The sequence below is a fragment of the Meles meles genome, chromosome 5 (assembly GCF_922984935.1).
Source record: "Meles meles chromosome 5, mMelMel3.1 paternal haplotype, whole genome shotgun sequence".
NCBI lineage: Eukaryota > Metazoa > Chordata > Mammalia > Carnivora > Mustelidae > Meles > Meles meles.
In genome coordinates this window covers 57583741-57599712 of record NC_060070.1, presented here as the reverse complement: position 1 = coordinate 57599712, position 15972 = coordinate 57583741, and the positions used below count along the sequence as shown (strand labels likewise).

The following is a 15972-nucleotide window of genomic DNA, read 5'->3' as shown; positions in this document are numbered from 1 at the left end:
TTTATCCTTTCTATTCCTAACATTTGATTGGATTCAGGCCACCTCACTGTTCATAGGATTTTGAATTATTTGAATTCCAGCATTCCAAAATGATTTATGCATCTCTTTTGATGTTTTTATAGAAAAACAATGGACTGTGACCCTATGCTACAAACAGAGGAATTGAACCAGCATCAAGCAATGCAAAAGGCAGAGGAGGTTCATCAGTTCCGCCAGTATAGGACCAGAGTCCTCAGCGTTCGAGACACTGACCAAGAGGAACAGCTTAAAGTAAAAGATAAAATCCTGGAGATGTATGGGGAGATGCGGGTGAGATTCAACATACAGAGTACCTTCGCACATTCTCTTATAATGTTAAAAAGATATCATAGAATCATATAGGACTTGGGTGGGAAGCAGTCTTGAAAGCGTTTTGTTCCCAACTCCTCAGAAAAGATGGAGTATCGGTGAAACACACCGAAATTCACTTATTTCCTTAAACCCCTCTAAAATGCAGTATTGAAGATCTATCCACAAAAATGGGAGGAAGGAGAGAGAAGACAACAACAAAATATGTGTGAAGGTAAAGAGAGCTGGGTGAAGATGGTGTTAAGAGACTTGAGGCAGCCAAATTCTAAGCTGGTAGCAGAAAAGCTCTTAAAATAATCAACCCAATTTGCTCCATGGAATCCCTGAAAGGCTCAGAAATATGTCTGGTTGGCACATCCTCTTGCTTGTCCAATAGGCACCTTCAGCAAACCTCTGCCAGTCCAGATTCTATCATTCTTGCCCTCTCTCTCACATCAACCCAAATGTATCACCTGCACCAATATTCCCCACCCAGGAAGGGCAGTTGTACTCTCTTAGTTGCTCAGAGCAGAGATTTCAGAGACATCCTTGACTTCTCTCACCTCTTTCACCTAATCCATTATCAATACTTGTCAGCATCACCTTGAAAATATACCTATAATTCAATCACTTTTTGTTCTCTCTATGCCTACCACCCTAGTCCAAACCACTAGTGTTTTCTATTCAGTTATCGCCACAGCCTCCTGACTGATCTCACTGCTGCCATCTTGTTCTACAATGGAATCTCTGCTTCAAACCAAAATGATTGTAACCATCAGAAAAATGATTTTATCCTGTGGTAACAAACGGTATCAGTGTCTCAGTGACTTAAGACAGGGGTTAGCAAATTGTTTTCTGTAAAGGGCCAGATAGTAAATATTTTTGCCTTTGCAGGTCATGTGTGGTATCTACTCAGCTCTGCTGTTGTTCAGACAAATTCAGTCAAAGATAATGTCTACGTGTGTTCCAGTAAATCTTTATTTAGAAAAATAGGCAATGAGCCAGATTTTTCCACAGGCCTTCATTTACCAACTCCTGGATTAAAACAACAGAAGAGTATTTCTTCTTCTAGCTGCATGTACAGGGAAGGTCAGCAGAGGGTCCTTCTGTCACATTTATGTTTCATAGTCACATTTCACTGGTCAAAGCTAGTCACATGGTCAGATACAATGGCAGTGAAGGAATTAGCCTTGCGGACACCTTGATTTCAAATTTCTAGCATCACTAATGCTGAAACAATAAATTCTGGTTCCTTAAGATACCCAGTTTGTGGCACTTTGTAACAAAAGCCCTAGCAGACTAAAACTAAGACTAAGACTAAGAGTGCTGTGCTACTTTATGCCTGGAGGAGAACTGTGAATATTTTATGAGTTGCACTAGAGGTGATCATAGTACATAGTACATAGTACATCACGAAAATTTCACTCCTGTAATGACTTCACATTTCCCTAAGAAAAAGAAGTCTTTATTATGGTGTCTAGAGTTCTATATAATCTATATAATCTAGTGCCTGCTTTCCTCTCTGATCTTTTTCCTCCATAATTCTATCTGCTTTGCTTCTTTTGTTTTTTTCCAAACTGACTTCACCTTTCCACTAATAGCCAGACATGTTCCCACCTCTGGGGCCTTTAACTTGCTCTTAACCTCGTCCTGGAATATTCTTCCCCCTAGAGAGCCAAATGGTTTACAGCTTCACTTTCTGAGATCTTATATCTACTGCCACTTTATTAGAGATCTTCTCTGGCTACCCTTTTACAGTTAGCAACCCTCAATATCTGAATGCCCATGCCTGGTCTTATTATTTTCTTTAAAACAATCACCCTATATGTATATTTGTTTATTGATTTAACATGGAAAGGTATGTTTATTTTATACATATTATTTATAAATATTATAAATAATTATTTATCATATAAAATATAAATAATATATAAGAATATATATAAAATATGTGCACACTTTAAATCTATCTTCTATAGAATTTAGTTTGAATGTGAATAGGATGTGTGAGGTACAAAACCCCTAGTTTTGGTTGAATCAAACTTAATAGAAACATTGTCAGTATCACATTTCTTATCAGATGGGAGAAAAAGATACCAATTCTCAAGAGATTACTGGCCTATATTAAACTTACTTTATCCTAAATCCTTTACATGACTTTCTCTCTCTTTTTAATATGGTACTACTACCATCTTGTACAATTGATTTAGCAAAGCCAATTTTATTGTGGATACAGTAATTTTCTTTCACCAAAAGCTTTGAAAAAAGTCTCATTTGGCATTCAGCTCTTCCATAACCTCTACCCCAATCATGCATGTTGCAAAACCACAAAATTTGTCAAAGAATTTAGCAATGCAGATAAAGCAGTCATTTCTAGATGCTTCTCTTCTGGCTAGCATCTGTTCATTAATTTTTTTTTAATTATATCATTTTTGAAACAGGAAGCAATCAATAGGATGGACCATGATTGTGCTCATACTATCAGAAATGCAAATGAAATAAGAAAGCCACAGCTTCTTAGGAAAGCTACATTGGGACTTGGTTGTATCACTGCTTTATTTGTGAACATTTTTAGGATGGTACCTGGAGCTGACATTAAGCTTTGAAAATTACCCTTCCTTTTGAAAATATAAACTATAATACAAATCTAGTTATATATATTTTGAAAGTAGAATCCGGATTTCCTGATGGATTGTTGGTATACTATAAGAGAAAGTAAAGAGTCAAGAAATGCTTTAAGGTTTTTAACTAAACAGCTGATCAGGTTGAGTTGCCATTGGATCTGACGGCTTGAAAGAAAAGACAAAGATTTCAATTTGGGACATTTTTGGATATACCTATTGTATAAAAAATGGCATTCTTAAATATCTATTACAGTCATGTGGAGATACCGAATAGAAGTTAGATATATGGTTCTGGAATTTAGGAGCGAGATCTGGGCTGGAGATTAAAAAAGTAGGGGACCCATCAGTGTAGGAATGGAATTTAAAGCCATGGGGCTAGATAAAACCACCAAGGAAAGAAGTCTGAGATTTAAGACATGGCCACTTCCTCATTAAGAAATAAAGAAGAAGAGGAGAAGTCAGCAGAGGCAACTGACAAGGAGCAGTTAGTGAAGTAGAAGAAAAGTCAGTGGGGCCTGAGGTCCAGAAAACCAAGTGAATCAATTGATCCAGGAGGGAGAGGATAGGGGTAAGTAAGAATTGGACCAAGATGTGGTCTCTCATTTAAAATTAAACTTGAATGAGAGCCAAACTGATGATAACAAAGACAAGCAGTGAACTGGGTGATGGTATTTGAAAGTTCTTCAAATACATGTCAAACACATTTCATCAGGTCTAGTACAAGTAACTTACTAATACTGTACATCAGTTCTAGTACAAGTAACTCATGAGTACAGTACATCAGGTCTAGTACAGTAAGTCACTAGCATAGTACATCAGGTCTAGCACTGGTAACTCACTAGTATAATACATCAGGTCTAGTACAGGTAACTCATTAGTACAGTACATCAGGTCTAGTACAGTAACTCACTAGTACAGTATATCAGGTCTAGTACAGTAAGTCGCTAGCATAGTACATCAGGTCTAGTACAAGTAACTTACTAGTACAGTATATCAGGTGTAGTACAGTAACTTAGTGAGCACAATTTGAGTGAGAGTCGCTCTGAGCTGCATTTTTCTAGAGATTATATTTGAACCCTTGCCTATCTCTTCACCTTTCTGTCTCTTTCTCCTATTGATGCTTTTGTTTACCATTTTGTTAAAATCTCATGTGCCCTTTGTTGCTCTCTCATGTTTCATGTGTTGATAAACATTTGTGACTGCAACCTAATTTTTTTGGTCTCTCTTCAGTAATTTGCCACAGAAATCTATTGGCATGAGGAAGGAATAAGGGGATTGTTTTGTTTTGTTTATTGTTTTTTAATTTTTTTCTGGGACCATGAGCTTTTATTAGTAAATCTTAATTGCTTAGGATTTTGTTTTGGAATAGGACTCTTTAGATGAAGCCCGACAGAAGATCTTCGATATCCGGGAAGAGTACAGAAACAAGTTGCTGGAAGCTGAGCGCCTAAGATTAGAAGCTCTTGCTACGGAGGAGGCCACAAGTCCAGTGGAGCCAGAGAAGAAGACGCTGTCTCCAGACACACAGAAAAAAAAGAAAGGAAAGAAGAAGTAACCAGCAGGTGCCCAATACTTGCCTTTTTCTGGAGAGGAAAACCCCCTTTTTCCTTCCTTCTTTCTTTGCTCCCTTCTTTCCTTCCTCTCTCTGTCTCTCTCTTTCCTTTTTTTGTGATCTATAAACTTCCCTGCTGATAAGGTATTAGATTTTCCTTCTTAGAATGCCTTCCTGTGTTTTAATGTTCAATTGTTGGTTTCTCCCAGAAAACTATAATTTGAGTAGCCATTACAGTTTCAATTTCTCTAATTTCAATAAAAGTGCCTCAAAATATTTAAAATACAAAACTTTGATGTGTTTCCTTCTGAATTGCTGCATTTTGGGTAAGCAGTAAAACAAGATCATGAATGGGCTAACAGGATTGCATTTGAAGACTTTGAACGATGAGAAAAATAACTATGGTTCTTAGAGGAACTTTTGTTTCTAACTGTAAAAAAATATTGTAACTTCATAATATTTTTAAAATATGCTTCAGATTTGTGCTCCCCCCCCAAAAGCTGAACTTCTAGAAATGTCCTTCACTGGGCGAGAGCTGTTGTGGGTTAAGCTCAATCAAAGTGTTTGAACTCAGAATCCTGACAGTCAGGTCACCTAGACACAAAGATTGTGACCACAGATACATCCCTTGTCATCAGTCCCAGCACTTTGTTTTTTGTAAGTCACAGAGCATGTTCTCTGACACCAGTTTTCGAAAACTGCAGTAGATTAACTGAGGCATGTAACTGGAAATGGGCTTCTCCCAAAAGCACACTTCTAGTTCATGCCTTCCTGAGATAAAAACTCCAGTGATATACTGTAATCAGTCAAAGTTGGGTCAGTTGGTTAAGCCACCACCTTTGGCTCAGGTCGTGATCCTGGTATCCTGGGATCCAGTCCTACATCAGGCTCCCAGCTCTGTGGGGAATCTGCTTCTCCCTCTGATCTTCTCCACTCTCATGCTTTTTCTCTCACTCTCACTCTCTCTCTCTCAAATAAATAAATAAAATCTTTTTTAAAAAGCTGTTCCACTTTGATAGGTGATTTTCCTTTTTTCATGTACTTAAATCTTCTTAAAATGTTTAGTTATATATATACATATATATGTAGTTTTACTTAAATATGCAAACACATGCACTTTTCCTCTATTATTCTTTGCCTAACCTTTCTTTCATCACCCTGTGATCTTCCAACCGCACAAAATAATACATGATAACAACATAATATAAATATTTCTGTTTTTCACTCATCTGATATAATCGTACATCAATATTTTATATTATGACTTATTTTACAAAATGGCATTTTATTATACATTCTTGACTGTATCTTGCTTTTTCATACCAAACAATACAAAATCTCTTTGAGACAAAAGTAATTTATTCTTTTTAATTACTGTGAAATATTTCATGGCACAAATACATTGTCACTGATTCAGCTAATTCTCTTGTGATGAATATTTGCTTTGTTTCTAAACTTTTCTGTACAAGAAAAACTGGTAAGAATATAAAAAAGGTAGCAAGATGGTAGACTTAACCAAGTATTTTCTAATAAAAAGAGATATAGTGTCTGACCTTTAAAAATACAGGAAAAATAAAATCAAAATATTTTGTAAGAAGATACAATAAATATTATTATATAAATAAATGCTTGGGGTGACTATACTGGAACTACATGGGACACAGAACACCAGGTGCAATGTTCATACCTATACTTAGAATCACTGACAATGCAGTATGTTCAAATAAATGCAGGCTGACTTACACGTGGTTTGTAATTGTCACTCAAATGTTTGGAATGGGGTTGCCATTGGTGATACATTTTTCAAAATGGTGAACAACCTTGGTAAATTTTCAAAGATAACAATGTTTCATCTGCCTTCAATATAGACAACTGATGCATTCCTTGAAACATACACTGAACTTTAAAATTTTGCAAAAAAAACTTTTGTTTTAAATATGTTACAGAGTTAGGTTCTTGAATCATTAATTTGCTTTCAGACTACATGAATAATGGCCCATTCAAATCATAGAGGGGTAAGATAATTCTTTGTTGCATGTGACTCTTTCGAAGATTGGGGATATCTAACATCCTTGACATTCAATCGGTAAATAGCAATAGTTCTATGCCATTCTTGGGCCAATCCAAACTGCCCCTACATTTTTCCTAAATATTCTCTAGAGGGCTTTCACTGACCCCACTGAGATCACCTCCATGTAGAAGAACAGTAAAGATTACTGAAGATAGTAATGTCTGTGGATAATTGTTAATAACTCCTTAGATTATATAGCAGTATAAAGACCCTCAGTTGTGTTGAGTTAACCAAGGTGTGTGTATAAAGTATACCAACTTCCTACAATCCCTAGATCATTGTCTTTGACAAATGGTTTCTCATTCAGTTTCAGTTTCTTTCTCCTTCGTCTCATTATCTACCTCTTTACATCTTCCCAAGTACTTCAAGGTCAACTCTCCATCCCCTTTCTCAGGGGCTCTTGTAGGAGCAGAGAAAAATCTTTCTCTTCTGCAGTCAAAGGCTTGCTTCTGAGTAATAATCCCCAGGGTGCAACTCTGGTGATAATGAAACATCATTATAAGAGCAATTTAACACCTCAGTGTCTCTAACACCTCCACTGAAGAATAGGATTGTGGCTTTCCCTTTTGCAAAATCAAAGTGTCCACTGAAGTATTTTCTGAAATGTAAGAAAGGACAGTCTTCATTTAAATGAATCAGAAAATTGCTGACAACCTCACTAAACTTTTAACTGGCTTTTGGAAATCAAGTTTTCAGGGCGGCTGGGTGGCTCAATCATTTAAGAGTATGACTTTTGGTTTTGGCTCAGAGCATGATCTCAGGGTTGTGATATAGAGCCCCCTGCTGGGCTCTAGGCTCAGTGTGGAATCTGATTGAGAATCTCTCTCCCCCGCTTCTTTTGCCCCTTCTCCCACTTGCACTCTATCTCTAAAATAAATAGCATCTTTTAAAATATAGAAACCAAGTTTTCAAAAACAAAAAGCTTTCAAAAACCAAGCTTTCAAAAACAAAAGGATTTCTAGTCTCTGAGCCCTCTGTTTTGTATAGACTATTTTCAAACATTAAAAACATGTTGCATGGTATTCTGATTTTTATCTTGTGTCTCTGACTCATTTCAATGAAACCCTTGTATCCACTGCCTCTTGGAAAATAGGGAAGTAGAGGGGGAAGTGGCAAGAAGAGCCATATAGTAATGGAATTTGCCTCAGAGAAGAAACTGCATACCCTGAGCTATATCCCAAGTGGGATCATTAATAACAGATTAATAAAAGTTTCAATGACCTTCCCATTTCTGAAATTAACATTATGAAGGAACTTTGTTTTAAGCTGGCACAGTATTTTTTGTCTAATCAATTATAAAACAAATTCTATTCATCTTAATTTAAATAAAATAGTTTCCAACCCCAGGTGTGTTTTTATGGAACAGTTTCACTACAAATTGAAGACTTCGCATATGCTTAGGCTAAATATCCATGTTTTTGGTATGGGCATAGATGTCAGCATCAACACACAGTATGATTTATTTTTTAAGTGAACCTATATAATAAATTACCATTGTATGATAATTTCAACCCATAAATAAAAAATCTGTTTATCCAAATAAACCTACCATTTTTAATACTTTATTAATTATAAAAATTCTCTTACCTAATCTGTAAATCCTTTTCCCATCTGGCATAAAATATAATGACACTTTTTATTTTCAATGTTCATCAGACCATTGATTTCAGAATCAGCAATTCTGATGAATGAAAAATATCTTTTTCATTCCACATTCAACTGTGGGTGGTTGATGTATTTATACAGATACAAAGAAAATTCATTAAAAATTATGTTTGCCTTTGTGAAAAAGATTCCAAACTAATATGTTATACAGTAATGACTTATTAGCTATTAAACTGCTGAATAATATAAATCAATATAGCTCATTGGTGAAACTGGGCTCAGTTAACATATTTATAGTATTTTACAGGTATGAATAGAAAATTTTCATGCTGTTTTCAACAGGAAGATTAAAATTGTGTAAATAGTTAAAATCATATTAGATACAAACTTACCAATGACTATTTGATTAGTGATAGAATTACTGATTAAATTGTTATACAATTAATAGGATAACAAAATTTTTGCTGCATATTTTTTCTGAGAACTTTGAAGTTGTCCTGTATTTTTTTCATGAACTTAGCCGATTTTTAACTTTAGTTGCTTCTGGAGTAGCAGGTGCCCAAAGTCCGCATATTTTACACCATAATGTGTGAAAAACATTAAACTTTTAGCAGATTTTAAACTTCTGCCTAAGACCATCATTTCTGGAGCAAATCATCTGAATCATTAGCTATTAAAATAAGACTCCGTGGAAATAGTTTTTAAAATGGTCAACTTGAGGATGCCGGGCATCTGCCTTCGACTCAAGTCATGATCCCAGGGTCCTGGGACAGAGTCCTGTGTTGGGCTCTCTGTTCAGTGTGGAGTCCACTTCTCCCTTTCCCTCTGCCCCTTTTCTCTTTCTTATGCTCCCCACCCCTCACAAATAAAATCTTAAAATAAATAAATAAATAAATAAATAAATAAATAAATAAATATAAGGGTTAACTTGAATTCAAAAGCTGTTTTCCAATTTATGATTCATACAGACTGCTTGTATTTACTCTTGCTTTTCATTGATCAACATTTAAATCATCTCAGTCTCTATAAAGACAAAGAGGAAGAAAGCAGGGGGAAATCCAGAGTTTCATTTGTGGTTTGCAGATATGACCAAAAAAATATGTCCTAAAGGGAGGTTAAAATTCCTCATGAGATACTCATATATAATTTGCAGATTTCAACAACTCTTGGCCTTCAGGAACTTGGATGCTTCAGATTTGTCTGATGAGCTTTATTTCTTCTTTTGCATCACTACTGTTTAACTAGCTTGTCACATTAGGGCCATTTCTAATATTTTGTGTAAAGATTTCATCTCTCTGTTGTACAATGGCTTTTATGTTACTTGAGTGCAAGGACTATATTGTAATTGTCATATATTATGCATTTTAATCACCCACAAATCATAGCACAAAACCCTACAAAGTGGGCTTTCAGTAGATAAACTACACTGTTTCCCATTATGTGGGCTATTAAGCTGATGTTAAAATGGGTCTAAGGCAATGTTTATGATCATTTTCAAAAATGTATCAGATTAGCCTTCAAGTGAAAATATTGAAAAATACAGTTTATAGGACCTGAAAAAAGATTCACACCCCTAAGAGACTGTGATAATAGCAGATGGCAGGTTGTCAACAATGGTATTCTGCAGTGTTCACAGAAGATATGTATCATAGTCTAGTCAACACAGCTCCATTTTCCAAAAAGGACCTTAATTTATATACCACTAATGCAACCAGGGAGCTGATCATGTTCATGCAATTAAAGTAAAAATATTCCAAACTGTTACTAGTGATTTGGGAAACAGAGGCAAAAGAAATGGAACTTAAATTAAAATCTTACAGCTGGCTTTGCCCAGGGATAGATCCCGGAAACATGCAGAGTGTGACCTTCCTCAAGGAACTTGGGGCTGCTTTTGTGCCTTAATGTTTAAAGGGAACCTTATCTTGGCAGCAACTGGCCCCTCAATGACCTAAAAGCCTTGCTTCCACATTCTTTGGAGACTTGTGAGATCCCTAACCCCACTAATTAAAAAGTACACAATCTGTCACTGCTCACAATCCCACTATCGCTCTTTCTGTCCACAGGTCCTATCCCATGAGGAGGGAAGGGGAGAAGGTATAGGCAGAAGACATAGGAGGCTTCTGGCGACTCCCTGACTTGGCTCTGAAGCTACTCCTGGCAGGTGGAGACTCTGAGATAGAGCTGCACAAGAGATAATGGAACAAAGCAAGAGGGCACAAGAATCTCAAAGGCCTCAAGCTTCCCAGTCAGTTCTCAATAAACGACTGGCACTAAAAGCCCTCAGTGGCAACCTATTCAGACCCCTCTCACCCTAGAGAGCTTTCTTTACTTACTCTCAGCTTCACTTAATAAGCTTTCACTTCACTTCACCCTTTTGTGTCCATGAGATTCATTCTTCAACTCTGTGAGACAAGAACCCTGCAATCCTGCAACCATAGTCCCTGGTATTTACTCTTGTCTTTGGCCAGAGAAGCACCCTTTTTTGTTGTTTTTTTTTCCCATTGCTCTCACACAAACCCAATATGTAACTGTGGATCAGACTCTCAGCACTCTCATTTGGAAATGAGAAGAATGGAACACACACACACACACACACACGCACGCACGCACACGCTTCACAGCAACTCTGAAATTCCTCAGTATAGACAAGGTGAAGGCCTCCTTCCCACCCACCATCCATGATCAGGTCTGACTTTGTACTCTAAAAAGACTGGTCTGTTTGGTTGATATCCATGGACCCTAGTTTCATCTTCTGAGAATATCTTCTTGTCTGTTACACTCTTAGGGCACACGTGAAGTGGTTGTTGGAATGTTCTTCTTGGAGGTTGACCAGCCTTTGTATCCCAGTTCCTTAAAATTCATATACATATGTTACAAGCAGGCATAAGTTAGTAAGAAGTAAGAGTATAATTGTGGTTATAATCAAAATATTAAATGGCATTGAAGATAAAACAGTCGTTTCCATTCTTCTCAGAAGTCTGTGGCTTCCATAATGGGTATTTCCTGTTTCTGCCTACCCTGCATCCTTTTCTGCTGTTGTTTTAGCAGTAGTAGCAAAAGAGCTGAAGCTGAGTCATCATGAGACTGCCGTATTAGTATCTGCTGAAGACTTGAAGTCATTTCTCGTCTGGAGTTTTTCTTCAAATCTATGTTACTCAAAAGTATCTCCAGAGGTTTCATTTCTTCTTAAGTTAATCAGAGTTTGAGGCTCCTGGGTGGCATAGTGGATTAAGCCTCAGCCTTTGGCTCAGGTCATGATCTCAGGGTCTGGGATCAAGCCCTGCATCGGGCTCTCTGCTCAGCAGGGAGCCTGCCCCCCACCTCCCGCCTGCCTTTCTGCCTACCTGAGATCTCTATCAAATAAATAAATAAAATCTTTAAAAATAAATAAAACCCATTCATTTCGATCTTAGTCTGTCCTGACCACACCTAAAACTCTTTTTCTGAAGATTTCCCTTCACAAACCTTCTACTAACTTTCCTTTGCATTCAGGTTTTGTCCCAAGCCATTTCCTTCCAAACAACCATCTCATTTAGGACAAAATTACCTTATTTTACCTTCAACAAAATGCATTCCCATTCCTTATCTTTTTCACATATCTCCTACTTTTCCACATACAGAGCTGTTTCCCTTATTTCCATCAGTCTTGGTTGCAGTTAGCAGAATTTTGTACTCTTAGAAACACCTTAATCTCTAGTGAAGACTAAGTATTAACCAATTGTGAACGGTTACAACAGAATTCTTTTTTTTTTTTAAAGATTTTATTTATTTATTTATTTGACAGAGAGAGAGAGAGAGATCACAGGTAGGCAGGCAGGGAGGCAGACAGAGAGAGGAGGAAGCAGGCTCTCTGAGGAGCAGAGATCCAGATGTGGGGCTCGATCCCAGGACCCTGGGATCATGACCTGAGCCGAAGGCAGAGGCTTTAACCCACTGAGCCACCCAGGTGCCCCGACAACAGAATTCTTTAGATGGTCAATTTATGAATCAGTTAAGCATGAAATATGTTTACCAACAGATTTAATATTCTTATTTTCTATGCAGTAAGAAGTCAAAAGCACAAACCTACATCCAGTAGTTAATGACTTAGCATTTTATCCTATTTGAAAAGACCTAGATGTCTAACAAATTTAATTCCATTTGTCATTCATGCAAAACTATAAACTTTCAGGTTACCAAAGACTCTGAAAGCTATCTCAACAATTATCCATGAAAACTTTGAGACAGACAATGAACCATCAGTTTAGTCATCTTTTTGCTAACAACCCAACATAGTTAACACAAGGTTATTTGACCTTTAGTAAACCTTGATAGAATAAAAGTTTCAGGGCACCTGGGTGGCTCAGTGAATTAAAGCCTCTGCCTTTGGCTCAGGTCATGATCCCAGGATCCTGGGATGGAGCCCCGCATCAGGCTCTCTGCTCCGCGGGGAGCCCGCTTCCTCCTCTCTCTCTCTGCCTGCCTCTCTGCCTACTTTCGATCTCTGTCTGTCAAATAAGTAAATAAAATCTTAAAAAAAAAGAATAAAAGTTTCACATTTACTGCTATAAATTCCAATTCATGTCTATCTTAATTAAACCAACAAACTTAACTTAGTTTAAATACTGATTTATGTTCCACCTGGGCCCACCCCATTTTCAGTGTTTACCTGAGACACAGGTGTAGAAATCTGGAGTGGGAAGTGTTATGTCCGGTGGTGCTTTTCTTGCTCCTTGACAGTGAAGAGAGAAGGAGCCATGGTGCAGGAGGCACCGAGGATGGTCTAGAGGCCAGTTATCCAAGCCACATCCAAGTTGGTGCAGAAACAGGAGAAGGGGGAGACAGAAGAAACAAAGTGCTGCGAGAAGGCAGAGAAAGGGTTCCCAGTTTTAGAGCTCATCAGCCAACAAAGGAGCAGACGCCATGTTTTTCCACCAACAAGGCGGGAAGAAGTTAGGCAGTCTGTGTTGAGCCAGAGAAGACAGGGAATTTCCCCAAAACAAAGGAACTTTCAGAAGCTGCTTGGGAATATTCCTTAAAGTCTCCATCCCAATTTAGACTAACCCTAGTTGGTTCCAGTTATAGCCATTAATGTGGGAAATGAGTGAGGGAGAAGCCCCCACATCTATTAGGAGGAATATAGAGAGATAAAGTCAGAGTCCCCTTTGTTAGGAATGGCCTGTGTATCCTCCAGCAACCTGGGTTTACCAGGCAGTGGCTTACTTAGATAATTATCACCCAATATGTCAGGAGGGAGTTTACTAGCTGACCCATTCAGGCAAACACATTCTGCAAAAGGCCCTTAGGTTGGGGTCTTGGTGTAGAGCAATGAAGGCATCCTAGGTCCATTTGCCCTGTTTCCTGCAGAGGAGATCTAACTGATAGATCCCACTGAGGCCATGCAGTGTTCCAGGAGCTCAGTCCTTTCCTAGGTTTTACAATGCAATTTGTTTCCAGTGGGTTAAAAGGCACCCCAAGGTAGAGCCCTTGGGAACTAAAGAAGCCTACTGAGGCCATGCTCCCAGAAAATTAAAGAAGGTCCATTACCAAATGTCCCCTGACTCCTGGGTGGAGTCCCACTCAGGATATGTCAGAGGTTCCTGTGTGTCAAAAGCGACTAGAGGTGTCCCTCAGACAAGACATCGCTATTGATCACGGTCCTGCCTTACCGTGAAGGCATTCCTGCCATAAAAGGCCCTGGAGGGGTGCCAGCACCCCTTCCCTACCCCATCGCATCCTAGGCTGCTGATGGGTGCCTGGTGAATGGACTAAAATACCGTCCCGTGCCATGCCATCACCTGTATTGAAGGTTGCATGCTGTTCTGCCATTTTAACCCATGGAAAATACTAGAAAATTTTACAAGGGGATATTACTGAATTTTGTAGCTCTAAGTAGTTAGTAGAGGACAGTGTCCTCTACTAACTGTTTACTGGAAACAGTAAAGATTGAACTCCATCATGGTCTAAACGACATTCCAACACATGTGGTCCTTACAGCCAACTTCCCTAGGAAATGGTCCCCAACTTCTCTAGGAAATGGTCCCTGGCTGGGTTTTAATTCAATTGGGTACTGGTTTCGTCCGACTCCCTGTGGAGGTCCCACGACCAGAAGTGGCTCGACAAGGGATGTAGAGGGGATCACATTAGATCAATCAGGAGGAAACCTCACATGGGAGTCTTAGATGGGCAGCCATCCTGTTTACTTAAGTGGGTGTCCCATGCCCAAGACAGACAACTTTACATAAGAGCAGGAACAAAGAGAGGGCATCAGGTTTCTGGGTCTTATTACCATTCTGGCCAGGGTACTGACTTCCAGCCAAAAGGCAGACATTCTCCTCCCCATTGAGTAGCCATGGGTTAGAGGATTACAGCCTGAGCAATCAACATGAAAGTGTTCCAATAACACCATACTCTTTGAAAAGCCCCTGAAATGAGAGTAAAGGAAGAAGTGAGAAAGTCCTCACCAATTTTGCACCGAAGCTCAGAGTTCAAATGTAAAGACTCAAAGCCCCACATTTGGGTGCCAAATGATGAAGTTTTAGAATACAGGTGAGGTTCAGTGGGGTGGAGTCCAGAGTCGATGACCCAGAAAGAATTCTTGAGGCATCTTTGGTGCAAAATGGTGGTTTATTAAAGCATGGGGACAGGACCCGTGGGCAGAAAGAGCTGCTGCCCAGGAAATGTGAGGGTGGCAGGTTATATAGGGTGGGGTTGCAGAGGTAAGGAACTTTCATATGCTAAAGAGGACCTACAAGCTACCTGAGGCATTGAGGCCTTGCCATTGTCAAGGTCATTTTTTCCCTCTAGCAAGGTATTAACATTAAGATAGTTGGGAGACAGGTGCCTGGGTGGCTCAGTGGGTTAAAGCCTCTGCCTTCAGGGGGGTCATGATCCCAGGGGCCTGGGATCGAGCCCCATATTAGGCTCTCTGCTCAGCGGTGAGCCTGCTTCCCCCTGTCTCCCTCTCTGCCGCCTCTCTGCATACTTGTGATCTGTCAAATAAATAAATAAAATCTTAAAAAAAAAAAAGACAGTTGGAAGATTCCTAAAGAATGGCACATATGTCCCACCAGGAGTGAGGGTGGGAGAAGATTGCAGGGTGTCAGCTTTTGCTTTGTCCTCAGCCAGCCTTCTGTTCCCTCATCAAAAACTCCTTATATTTCAGAATGAGGGCTCTATACCTGGGGCTTTGAGTGGGCTTTAGGTGACCTGTGAGCCTCCTGCAATTATATATATATCTTCTTTTGGTGGAAAAAAAATAGCTTTAATCAGATTATTAAAGGAGTCTGCAACCCATAAACTTCTAACGATTACTGCTCTACAAATTTACTTTCAATTTTTCATTAGCATAAGAGATAGTACTAAAAATTATTCTTTTTCTTTGAAGAATGCCTTAATGCCTATAATACTGATGAGGAAACAGAAGGCAAGCTGAAGACAAAGCAGAAGCTGACACCCAACAATGCCCTCTGCCCCCATGGGATCTATGTGACATTCCTTAGGCTGCCCTAAAGCTAAGGAAAGGAAAAACAAATAGTTAACTTGCAGAGACTGGATTCGAGTCTCCCTCAGTTTACAAATGTCTCAGCAATTTACAAGAAGAAAGCATTTCATGGAGGACATGGGGAGATGGAGAGGAGAAGGGAGTTGAGGGAAATTGGAAGGGGAGCTGAACCATGAGAAACTATGGACTCTGAAAAACAATCTGAAGGTTTTGAAGGGGTGGGGGGTGGGAAGTTGGGGGAACAGGTGGTGGGTATTATGGAGGGCACGTATTACATGGAGCACTGGGTGTGGTGTATAAACAATGAATT

General features: G+C 38.9%; 1 protein-coding gene across 1 annotated transcript in view; it reads left to right on the top strand.

Moving 5' to 3' along the window:
- Positions 1-4506, top strand: part of ADGB (androglobin) — a 191142-nt gene extending 186636 nt beyond the window's left edge. Inside the window, exons 36-37 of the mRNA XM_046004182.1 lie at positions 123-309; positions 4321-4506. Coding sequence (XP_045860138.1) covers positions 123-309; positions 4321-4506 — 373 coding nt within the window. The remainder of the gene's footprint in view (positions 1-122; positions 310-4320) is intronic.
- Positions 4507-15972: the final 11466 nt, after the last annotated feature.